At 36.0% G+C, this 13011-nt stretch overlaps 1 protein-coding gene across 1 annotated transcript in view; it reads right to left on the bottom strand.

The window, feature by feature from the left end:
• ABCA13 (ATP binding cassette subfamily A member 13) overlaps positions 1-13011 on the bottom strand; it is a 513785-nt gene that overhangs the window by 147135 nt on the left and 353639 nt on the right. The window contains exons 53-54 of the mRNA XM_069084494.1: positions 10403-10559; positions 559-812 (exon numbers count right to left, since the gene is read on the bottom strand). Coding sequence (XP_068940595.1) covers positions 559-812; positions 10403-10559 — 411 coding nt within the window. The remainder of the gene's footprint in view (positions 1-558; positions 813-10402; positions 10560-13011) is intronic.

Raw genomic sequence — 13011 nt, 5'->3', positions numbered from 1 at the left:
GAACCGAACTTGGGTCCTCCTGACTCTGGGGCCAGTGCTTTACTCACTGCTCCACCTAGCCAACCCCCTCCTTTATATTTTAATGTAGCAGAGAAAGAGAGCACCGTATTTGCTAAAAGAAAGAGTAATAACTAGAAGATGAAGTTAAGTTGATTAAATTCCAGTGAACACTACTGCCTCCAAAGGTTGATTACAGCAACATTAAACAATGAGAACAATGTATTGTGCCATCCACTAAATTCACTTTAGATGCTACAAGTATAACCAACTTTCAAGTTCAAGTATTTTAAAGCAGCAAATAGATTAAAAGTCAATTAAATAATTGGAGAGATTATCTCAGAGGTTTCAGACTTTATCTTTTGAAGTTGTCTTTCCCAGACTCGGTGACTTATACTGACATAAAAATAGAAAATTGCAAAGCTTTGGCTCATTAGAGCTATATATAATCATGCTCAGATAATTTCTTATCTTTCAGCTTTCAGGAGAATGTTATCTTCCTCTCCTGCTCCAGGAAATAGAAATGGGTCCCTTGAAAAGCAAACTCAAAGGAAAACAAACCTTGGTTTCTGAAGCAAGTCCCAATGCAGCAAGATTCTCGAGAGAAGAAGAGTTGTGCCCTGCAGGGCCATTGCCACGAAGATCCAACCCAAGAAATTCATTTCAAAAGGACTCACATAGGAATCAATGCCAAAGTTGTGGGTTAGGTCAAACTTAATCTGATTGTAGCAAAGTTCTATTAAACCTTGACCCAGGCAAAATTGAGGGAAAATGGTAAAGACCCATTTGAGGACATTGTAGATATCCTGCAAATTCTGTAAGGTAAAGAAGGGAGATCATTAAATACCTCCACAAGGAACAATCACTACCCTAAATATCTACATTTCTCCATAAATCTCTTATTGCTAATCAGAATCAGTTTCAGTGTGGCCATCAATCTAGGACAATCTTACCCCAACCATAATTTAATTTAAACATCTAGAGAAGAGTTATAGGTACCCTTGTACAAAGGAAGTGTGTAGCTCCACTATATTGTAAAGCAAAAAATAGGAAACTAGTTAAAAGAAAGCATGGTGCAGATGGAAAAACCCTGGATTTTGAGTGATGAAAGGCCTGAGTTCAAATTGTGTTTCTGACACTACATCTGCATTATCATTCTGCATCACAGTACCCTCATCTGTAAAATGGTACTAGATTTATTGTAAAAATTAGCTTACATAATATATGGAGAGCAGTTTGTGGACTTTACATAGTACTTAAATGTTAGCTTTTAATAATTAAATCTATTCAGAATAAAAGCATTCATGGGGGTTAGGAGATAGGGAGGGGAGAGAGGATAAGAGAGTAATTTTTAGAGAAAACCTTACTCATAACAGATCTGGGTCAAAGAAAGAACAATATACACATTTAGAAAGAAATAAGATGCTAAGAGAATAGGATAAGGGGAGTGGGGTACAGACGGGTGTCTAGATTAATGGGAATGGGATAAAGAGGGAAATTGTATGAGTGTGTGTGTCTGTGTGTGTGTATGGCTGTAAGTCTTCTAAATCTAGATACAAACAAGAGAGTAAGGGGAAAGGATAAAGGGGAGAGGATAAGGGAGAGATCTTTGAAGGAGGGAGTAGGATAAGTAATAGGAGGGCAAGGTAGCAGGGAGAAGTAAGGAGTCAGAAGGGATAGGAAATAAAAGATACAAATATAAAATAAAGCTCAGGAGTAGAATTTATTCAGGAAAAACAGATAGTAATCATGATCTCAACGTTAAAGCTAAAATAGATTTAATCAAAAGATAAAAATAGGGAAACTATATTATATGTCAGCCATGTTAATCAATATTGCTTTAGACTATTTAAAATAACTAGATAGTATAAGGTTGGTCTATTGCTGTGGTATAGGAAACGATGAGTTTGTGGACTTAGAAAAATATAGAAAGATTTGAACTTATGAAGGAAGATGCTATTCACCCTCAGAGAAAAAGAGGATAAACAAGTATAGTATAGTCTTACATAGATGCATATGAATGTATCTGTTCTATATATTAACATGATTATAAATATCTAAGTGTATTATGTTTATGTAAGTATGTGTATATAGGTATATATGTATGTACATATACATATATATGTTTGTGAGTCTATGTGTATTTATGTGTATGTATCTCCATGCATAAACATAACATTCTTGGGGAAGGAGGGAAAGAAGGGGGGGAGAAGAGAACAAAGTAAAAAGTACATAGCGAGAACAAAAGAAAACTTACAATGAAGCAAAGATGGACAGTTCAGAATGCAATGTGTTGTATTTATTATATACGCTTTCTTAAAATGGAAATTTAATGATGTATATTTTGAATCCTCTCTTACATTTTACTGTGTGTATGGCATTGCTTTTTTTGTCTTTTCCAATTTAGTATTTAAGTTTATAATATCTTACTTTTTTCATTTCTTATTGTGTATTAAAGTTTAAAATAGAAGATTTTTTTAAAATACTAGCAAGGAGATCACTGCAATATATCACAAAGATCCTATACTATAACTCAACAGGAATACAGGGCTGCCTCAATATTAGGAGAACTATCAGCATAATTGACCATATCAGTAACAAAAATAATAAAAGGCATATGATCATCTCAAAAATGCAGGAAAACCTTTTGACAAATTACAACACTCATTCTTATTAAAAAAAAAAACACTAGATAGCATAGCAATAAATTAGTTTTCCTTAAAGTAATAAAAAGTTAGCTGTTGTCCTTTATTCTCAATGACATCACTATGTTGGGGTCAAGGTACAATGTGTGAGTTTGGCTGATCAGACCAATACAAGCTTTTTGGAAGGCTCTACCACAGGTTGGCTACAAATCATCCAAAAGAACATTTGAAATCGAGATTTCTCCAAATGTTTGCATCTCACATTACTTTTGAAATACTTCAATTCTTCTTTACTTATAGAGCACAGTGCCTTCTTTGATGCAGGCATGACATGCTGGGTAGTCCTGTGCCAGTGTCTCCCATTTCTCAAATCAACTCCAAAGTTCTTCAGAGAGACCCCAAGAGTGTCTTTGAAATGCTTCTTCTGACCTTTGTGTGAGCACTTGCCTTGTGTGAATTCTCCATAAAATCAACTTTTAGGCAAACATATATGGAATTTGAATGATGTGGTCAACCCACTGGAATTGCACTCTCTGCAGTAGAGTTTGAATGCTTGGTAGTTTAGCTCAACAAAGAACCTCAGTGTCCAGTACCTTATCTTGACAGATGATCTTCAGAATTTCCCTAAGACGATTCAAATGGAAGCAATTCAGTTTCCTAACATAGTGCTGGTGTACTGTCTAGGAGTCTCAGGAAAACAATGATGCATCAGCACAGTGGGTCCTGGACTTTCAGTTTAATAGGTAGTCTAACACCTCTTCTCTCACATTCTTTTCTTTGGTACTTTTCAAATACTGAGCTAGCTCTAATAATATGTTCATCAACTTCATTGTCTCTTTCTACATCCCTGGAAAGTATACTGCCAAGGTAAGTGAACATATATACAGAATCCAAAACTTCTCCATTTGCTATAACCAATTGTTCCACATACAAATGGTGTGGTGCTGGCTGGTAGAGAACCTCTATTTTCTTAGTGTTCATCGGCAGGCCAAAATTAGCACAAGCAGCTGAGAATTCATCCATATTTTGTTGCATCTCCACCTCAGAGGCTATAATGAATGCACAATCATCTGTGAACAAAACATCATGCACCAACCCCTCTATACTTTAGTCTTGACTTGTAGGCTTTTAACATCAGTGCAGTAGTTAACCTTGATGACATTTTTGTCTTCCTTGAAGGCATGTAATATAGCGGAAAACATCCTGCTAAAAAGCATGGAAGCAAGCACAGAGGCCTGCATTACACCACTGGTGACCAAGAAAGCACAAGAGTACTGTCCATCATCTAAAACCTGTGCAAGTATGCCATCAGGTACCTGATGTACAATAGCAGTGATTTTCTCTGGGCAACCAAATTTTGCCATGATTTTCTGATATAATGCATATTCCAGCAATATATCATAAAGATCATACACTATTACCAGGTTGGAATGTAGGGCTAGCTCAGTATTAAAAGCCTAATTGAACACATCAATAAAAAAAAACAATAAAAGTCACATGATTATCTCAACAGATGCAGAAAAGGCTTTGACAAAATGCAACATTCATTTCTATTTTAAAAACCACTAGAAAGCACAGGAACAAATGAAGCTTTACTTAAAATGATAAATAGTATCTATCTAAAACCATCAGCAAGCATTATAAGCTAGAAGGCTTCCCAATAAGATTGAGGTGAAGCAAGGATGCCCATTATCACCACTATTATTCAATATTGTACTAGAAATGCTAGCGATAGCAATGAGAGAAGAAAAAGAAGTAGGAGGAATTTGAATAGGCAAGGAGGAAACAAAACTACCACTCTGCACATAATATGATGGTATACTCGGAGAATCTTAGAGAATCAATTTAAAAACCAATTGAAATAATTAACAATTTTAGCAAAGTTACACGATATAAAACAAACTCACATAAATCATCAGGATTACTATATATTACCAACAAAGTCCAGTAGCAAGAGACAGAAAAAGAAATTCCATTTAAGATAACTGTATTCAGTCAATTCCTGTCAGGTCAACTCTTCATGATCCCGTTTTGGGGATTCCTTGGGAAAAATACTAGAGAGGTTTGCAATTTCCTCTTCCTGATCATTTTACAGATGAGAAAACAGAGGCAAACAGGATCAAGTGACTTGCCAAGGGTCCACAGCTAATAAGTGTCTGAGGGGGGACTGGAAGAGGAATATTTCTAACTCCAGGTCCAGGGTTCTATCCACTGTATTACCTAGATGCTCCCCCCACCAAAAAAAAATTAGACAATTAAAAACTGCTTTGGAGTCTATTTGTCACAAGGATATAAACAGGCAGTTTTCAGATAAAGTAATCAAAGCTATTTATAATGACATGAAAAAATGTTTTAAATCACTATTTATTAGAGAAAAACAAATTAAAACAACTCTGATGTACCACCTCACTCTATCAGATGGGTTAACATGATGGAAAAGGAAAATGATAAATTCTGGAGGGGATAAGGAAAAATTGGGAAGCTAATGCACTGTTGGTGGAGCTGTGAATTGATCCAACCATTCTAGAGAACAATTTGGAACTATGCCCAAAAGGCTATAAAGCTAAACATACCCTTTGACCCATCGATAGCACTACTGTGTCTATATCTGAAGGAGATGGAAAGAAGGAAGGAAGAAAGGAAGGAATGAAGGAGGGAAAAAGAAAAGGACCTATATGTACAAAAATACATATAACAGTTCTTTTTGTGGTGAGAAAGGATTGGAAATCGAGGAGATGCCCATCAATTGGGGAACAGCTAAACAAGATATAGTACAAGATTGTGACAGGATCCTCTTGTATTATAAGAAATAATGAGGGGCGGCCAGGTGGCTCAGCGAGTAAGAGCAGAGGGCTCCAGTGTCGGGATGACCTGGATCAAATCCCGGGCTCAGATACTCAGCACCACAACCAGAAATAACTGGCCATGTAACCTTGAGCAAGTTACTTAACCCTGATTGCTTTAAAAAAATAATAATGAACAGATTGTTGTTGTTTGTCCTTCATTCTCAAAAAAGGACCAATGAGCAGAACAATCTCAGAAAAACCTTTAAAAATACTTATGTGAACTGATGCAAAAGGAAATGAGCAGAACCAGGAGAGTACCATACACAGTAATAGCAATATTGTATGATGATCAGATGTAAGTGACTTATCTATTCTCAGCAATACAATGATTTAAGATAGTTTCATAAGACTCAGAATGAAAAATGCTATCCACCCCCAGAGAAAATAACTAATGGAGTTTGAATGTAGAGAGAAGCATACTTTTTTTTTTACTTTATCTTTCTTGGGATTTTTTTTGTCTTTGTTTTTCACAACATGACTAATACACAAAAATATGCTGCCTGATTTCACAGATATAACTTACAAGTCGCTTACCTCCTCAAGAATGGTGGAAGTAAAGGTGAGCAGAGAATTTGAAACTCAATTAAAAAAAACAAATGTTAAAAAATGTTATATGTAATTGTAAAAGAATATTTCTTTTAAAGTAGTCCTCTAGAAGAACAAGTTTAGGGCAAAGAGATTTTGAGTTTCATTTTAGACATACTGAATTTGAGGTGCTCAAAGACTACCCAACTGGAGATATCTAGTACGTATGTGAGACTGTCAGACTGGAACATGGAAGAGATGTCAGAACTGGAAATGGAGATTCAGGAATCATTTGCATGGAGATAATAGTTGGAACCCTGAGAGGAGAGGTGATCACTAAAGGGAAACATGGGAAGAAAAGAGAGCTAAGAGCAGAGCCTTAGGGAATGTTCCCACTTAGAGTATGAAGGCATAAGGGGAGCAAACTAAAATCAGAAGGGGAGACATTAAATAAGTCAGCAAACAAGTCTAGAATTTCATCAATGATATTTGGAGTTAATATAATACAAGCAAGGCAAAAATAATTTTAAAAAATACCTAATATCATTTCACACTCTCAGGAAAGCAGCATTCACAGTCATACGAACACTGTACAATATGAATGAGCATTATAGCCATACATTTTTATTCCCATTCTTCCTTGATTCTGCTTAATCATCACCCCCAAATTTTTAAAAAAGGTTTCTCTTAGAACATAGTAAATGGACATAATATGTATATATTATTTACTTCACTGTATATGCCAGGACTTAAATACAAAAGAATAGACTTGCAATTTATCCAGTGAGTATAATTAGAGGAAGAGAAGTGAATAAAATAGTAGGCTTTGTTCACGTTCAAATCATGTCAATATTATTGAAGCTCAACACCATTACTTTTTTTTTAATGGTGGAAATATTTGTTACTATGGGTTTTCATATGAATCATCCTGTTTGTGGGATATACACTGTATAACTAAAATTAAAGAGATGAAAATAATATGACTTATTGGAAAACAAAACTTACAAAATTTATACAAATCAATGAAAATGGTTAGGGCCATTTATTACTCTGCTACAATTACTTATTACCAGTCTGAATAGGGATATATGATGTTTGAGGTAGCATTTTTTTCCACAAACACTCAAGGTAGAATCAGATTAGCCATGAACTATAGCAATTATAATAGGTACAACCATAGTTTATAACTTAGTCCTTATTTCACTGTGAAATATTCATTGTTGATAGGGACTTAGCTCCTTTGTAAAAATTATTTGGGTCCCACTGTCAATAGTTAATAACTATCAACTACTTTACATATTAAGAAGGCACTGTCACCTAGTTGTATATTTTGAGCCTTTGGACACTTGGCTAAGTATTGCCTAGAGAATAATCATATGAGTATCTTGTTTTATAATATGCTTCTGTGTATATATCTATGTTCAATGCTTCAAGAATCTCTGATTCCATTGGTGAAAGTGCATACAGGTGCATACTTCTTCCACCAATGAAAATCTTTACCCCTTTATACCTGAGCAGATAAATTTTAAAAATAAGTTGTGGGAGTGAAAAATATCTATCAATCAGTAGTTAATTTCTGATGATGAGTCTCTTGTCAGTGAGACTTTCCACTCTTGGGAAAATGCTAGCTACTACTACTACTACTGCTGCTGCTGCTGCTGCTGCTACTGCTACTACTATTACTACTACTACTACTACTACTACTACTACTACTACTACTGCTACTGCTACTAATGCTACTACTACTACTACTGCTGCTGCTGCTGCTGCTACTGCTACTACTGCTACTACTACTACTTACTACTATTGCTACATTTTAAGACATTCTAACAAGGAAAGAGCCAGATGAACAAAAGGCTGTAGATATTTAGGGATCATAGAATGCAGGAAGACATATCTTTTGTTAATTTTAAAGGGTCAGTTTTGTATCTAAAAGGTAAAAGGTGTTCTAAATCAAAAAGTCTCCAGGTTGAGCTATTCATGATCTCCAGCTCCAGCAGCTTTTTGCAGTCAGCTGAAACAATGACTTACTCTGGGTTTTCATTATAAAAAAAATGTAATCAGAAAGGTCAGTGAGAAAATAGGGAACTTAACAGTGTCAGGTAATGTCTTTACTGCCAAAGGAAGTTAAAAGGGAAAGGGTGTGGCTCCAGAGAGACAATATCATAGCAGGAGGGTTTTGTTCCAAAAGAAAGGTTTTCCTGATTAATACTAATTCTTAAAAGCTCAAAGAGGAAACTATCTAGGGGCACTGTTACCTTCTGGCTCTCAACAAAGTGAAGAATAAAAAGGCAGTGCTGACTTTAAATTATACACATAGGGCACTGTTTGATTTATATCCAGGCCCTTAACTCAGCAATGGGTTGTCTTTCATACTGTCCATTTATAAGTTGGCTCGCCTAGAGCACATTTTCCACAGAAGAAGTGCTATAAATGGTGGTTAAATTCTCAGTTCTGCTCATTCTAGTCTAGTTAACTCACGATGTACCTTAAGTATAACACCAGTCACTTGAATTCATCTAACTATTATTTTCTATATTGTGAGAATAGAAAGTCTGTTCAGAATTTTAACTATTCTTCCCCTCTCTTGTCACTGGGCAATCTCTCTCACTTTGCACAACCCCCCAATGGAAACTTTTGTCATGGTTTATATTTATATTAGTGACAATAGTTGTTTAAAAATAATTTCACATATTTCTCGGTCGAGTCTCACAGCAAGCCTATGTATAACAAAAATATTAACTCTATATTACAGGTAGAGAGAGGCAGCGTGGAATGAGGGGTAGAATGCTGGCCACAATAGCTTGGGTTCAAGCTCTGTGTCTAAAACAATACTTTTTATAGGACCCCAGGAAAATAATTCTCACTTTCAGTGCTGTAGACCAGAGGTGTCAAACCTGCAGTCCTCAGACTTAGAGGATAGCAACATGCTTAAACCAAATTAAAATGTAATTGGAAAGTACTTAACTAAATAAATGAAAATACAATAAAACAGAATTAACATCACATATTAGAACTGTAGATATGTGTCTCACATTAATACTTATGTATGGATTAGTGATCTATGCTTCTATTTGAAATTTACACCACTGCTCTAGATAGCAACAACAATAATTATGCTTTTGATAGCTAGCCTCATTTACAGAGAGATTTAGGGTTTACAAAGTGCTTTACAAATAGGCACTTTGTATTCTCACAACAAGCCTTGTGAGGATCATCCATCCAACTTACAGATGAGGAAGTTGAGGCTAAGACAGGTCTAGTGATTTGCCCAGTGCCTCACAGGCACCAAATGTCTGAGTTAGGATTTGAATTTTGGTCTCCTTGACTACAGGTCCAGCCCCCATCTACTGTGCCAGCTAGCTACCCCTAAACAATTCTAAGACTATAAATTGCAGATAATGTAATAACATATTGGTAGAGAGTGCTTCCTCAGCTGTGAGTTCCCTGCTCCTATCAAATCCCAGGGCCAGTACCTCTCTGTTCCTGTTTTACAGGTGAAAAAGCTAAAGCCCAGAAAGCAGATGTGAATTATTTTCTTAGATTACTAGTGGGGGGGGGGAGGGAGAGTCAAGTCTCAAACCCAGGTTTTCTAATTGAAGGATCAATAATTTTTACATAAAGTTATCCCCTAAAGAACCAAAGGACTCACAAGAATTGAATGATGAAGGCCAAATCAACCAAGAGAAAAAATACCGAGTCCCAGCCTCAAAGACAATAAAATCGCTAGAGCATCAGTGTGTTGTTTTGTTGTTTTCTACTTTCTTTCCCTCTAACCCTGGTGAGAATCAATTTGGAGCGAGCCTGGTCTAGAGGCCAGGAAATGATAATCAATTAAGGGAGATGGCTGAGGGCAGTGAACAAAGCTCATTCTCTTGCAGAGGAAACTCCCCAGATGCTAGCCATCTAGATGGCCACTAACAAAGGAATTTTATTTTAATGCATCCCTTCAGAAACTATACCACAAAGCCTTTGACAAGAGCATGGAGAAAAATTAAGTCCATCTCAAAAAATCCTATAAATGTATGAACTCTGGCCCCCTGGAATGTCTGGGGCTTTGGGCAGGCACTGCCCATATGCATCAGGCTGTTAGAACATCTGCATCGAAGGTGATTCTATTCCTATCTGTATATGTTTTCTGAATATTCTGAAGCATATTTATGCCAGCCTGACCTTCCCCCAATTCTTCATCTAAGTTAGAATCAGACATGATTGTATGAAAATTGTTCAGGTTTAAAGTATCCCCTCTCTTAAGACAGCACTATTTTCCAAAAGGAAACTCAACACATCTTTCTAGGTTTTGTGATTTCAGAGCCACTCTTCTATTAACATTTACTCTGGAAATTAATCTGGTCTTGGCAAACCCTTGGGAGAAGTAGGTTCACTAACCTGTGCTTTGGAAACCACAGCAAGTAATCTTGGCATTATAGTCATCAACATGGTGCAAAGGCCAAAGATAAAGTTTAAAGAGATGTAAGAGATGAAGGCCACATCAGAACTGGAAAAGATTCTGGACAGAAGATACATCCATGGTAGAGTTGCATAACTACAAAAGAAAATGGACAAGAATAGAGAGTTATTGGACAATTACTACAGTTCTATTATAACATATTTATAACTAATCTATATGTAAATTAGAACTGTGGTTCCATTGACATAAGTAATTCTCAGATTGTAAATAATTTCCATAAACATACATCAGAGACTTACATTTTAGTGGGGAGAGAAAATTTAAGCAACACGGCCATGGAGAAACAATGTATCAGAGGCAGGACAGTAACCCAGATCTTCTCAAGTTTAAAAGCACTTTCTGTCCATTATAATATGCTGTCTGTTTATATATTATTTGTATACATGCATATGTACATATACAAAATGACATTCACATAACAGAATATTAGAAGCTGTATACGATATTTAATTTATACATTGTTCAAATAGCCTTTCTTTTCATCAAATAAAGGAGAAACCCATCTCTAACTTTACCCACAGGTTCCCTGACATCCAAATTTTATATACAGGACAACATGAAGGGGGGGGGGGGCGTTAAAAAGATGCACATTGAAATCTAGTCATGCTATTTATTCTCTGGAAAATTTTCCCTATCAGGAGCCAGGAAAGTTTCAATAAGTCCTTGAAAAACACAAGTTTTAAAATAATAATATTAATAACTTCCTAGATGATCTGAAGTCCTGGCTTCATCTGGTTTTTCCACTCAGTTTCTTGACTTTTCAGAACCATTTCAGCCAGTTACAGGGAGCTGACATTTATAACTATACTCCTTCAGGATGCCACCTGAGGAGTCGGTGACTTTAACTCTGAAAGCATTACCATTTCCCTAAGAGTTCCATATATCAGTCCTCCCTTCTCCTTCACCCCCCCCTTACCTACCCACCCACCTATGCACAAGATAACAGTACTCTCAGGATAAGTGTGTCATTTTTATCATGGAGTGATTTATTGCTTTAGCCTACACAATCTCAGTGTGGTTTAAATAACTGAGGTTTTCCTAATGTTTTACCCATCCTTGAAAATGATGACAGTGCAACATGAAGTGAATGATGGCAAATCCTTAAGAGCTGCCAAAGATAGAGATTTCTTAGCGTGTTTCCTGCATTCTTAAGACATACATTATGTTCTGAATTCATTCATCAGTCACACTGTGGCATTCACACATTTCAAAATCTAACAAGCCAAAAATGTCACAGATGGAGTTCTATGTATCTTTTGCAAATGACATGTACTGTCCATCAGCCTCATAATTAAGGGAGGAAAAATTTTGAAGTTGCTTATTTATAAGGCAGTCATAGAGAACAGAGAATGTATTCAACAGAAAACCTTTGAAGTAACTACTATGTAAAAAATAATCACATTAGGGAATAAGCTAAAGACATGCACTCTCTTATACTACCGAAATTATGACTTTCAGATAGATAGGAATGTAAACACTACCGTATGAAATGAAGCACACAATACATAATGACATTTCCAGAAGTATAAAAGTATAAATTGAATCTAGGCATTTCCTAAGCACAGGTCTGGATCATATCACTCTACAGTTCAAAAGAAAATCAGTGACTTTCTTCTACTACTAGGATAGAATACAAACTCCTCTATTTGACATTAAACTCGTTTACAGCACAGATGCCAAACATGTGGCTGCAAGTTGTTCTCTTCTTGAACCAGATTAAAATGTAATTGGGAAATATTTAACAAAATAAATAACAATGAGAAGAATGCAGATAGTGTTCATGTGGATTTCTATGCCAATATGTAGCCCACAGGAATCCTTATGTATGGGTCAATCACCCCATTTCTATTTGACTTTGACACTACCACTTTATACTCTGGGTCCACTTGACCTTGTTATACACCACTCCACTTCATACACTCTGCATTCCAGCCAAACAGGCTTACTAAGTGATCTTCACACACAATGATCTATATCTCCTGTTTGTCTACAAATAGTCTGTCCACCATATCTGCAATGTATTCTCTTCTCACTTTGTCTTCTTAGACTCTGGAAACCTTCAGATGTAGCTCAAGCGTCATCTTCTAAAGAAGATTTTCTTGCTTCCCTCCACATGTTAGTACCTTTACAAAAAAAATAATCTAACCTTGTATATAGATGCATTTTCCTATGTGTATGTGTGTGCTCCTATAGGGTAGGAATTGCTTCATTCAATATCTTTGCATCCTCGGCACTCTAACATAGTGCTTGATACATAGTAGATGATCAATGATTGATTGATTGGAAAACATATTGAGTTTCTAAAGACTATCTTAAAATTGAAAATATGTAGGAGGTCAAAAATTTCATTATTCCATAAACAAAATTTTCAAAAATCAATTTCGACTTTGAGAAAGTCATCAGACATGGCACTGAGAGCCAAGAGATATGGGTTTTGCTCTCAAGTAATTTATAATATCTTTGTCTGCAGCAAAATTTTATTTTAAGGACCATGTAGCCCTGGAATGCCCTGAGACATACTCATGCA

The sequence above is a fragment of the Petaurus breviceps genome, unplaced genomic scaffold (assembly GCF_028583685.1).
Source record: "Petaurus breviceps papuanus isolate PSGF00001 unplaced genomic scaffold, PetGlider_PUasm1.0 174, whole genome shotgun sequence".
Lineage (NCBI taxonomy): Eukaryota > Metazoa > Chordata > Mammalia > Diprotodontia > Petauridae > Petaurus > Petaurus breviceps.
This window is presented reverse-complemented; position numbering and strand designations above follow the sequence as displayed.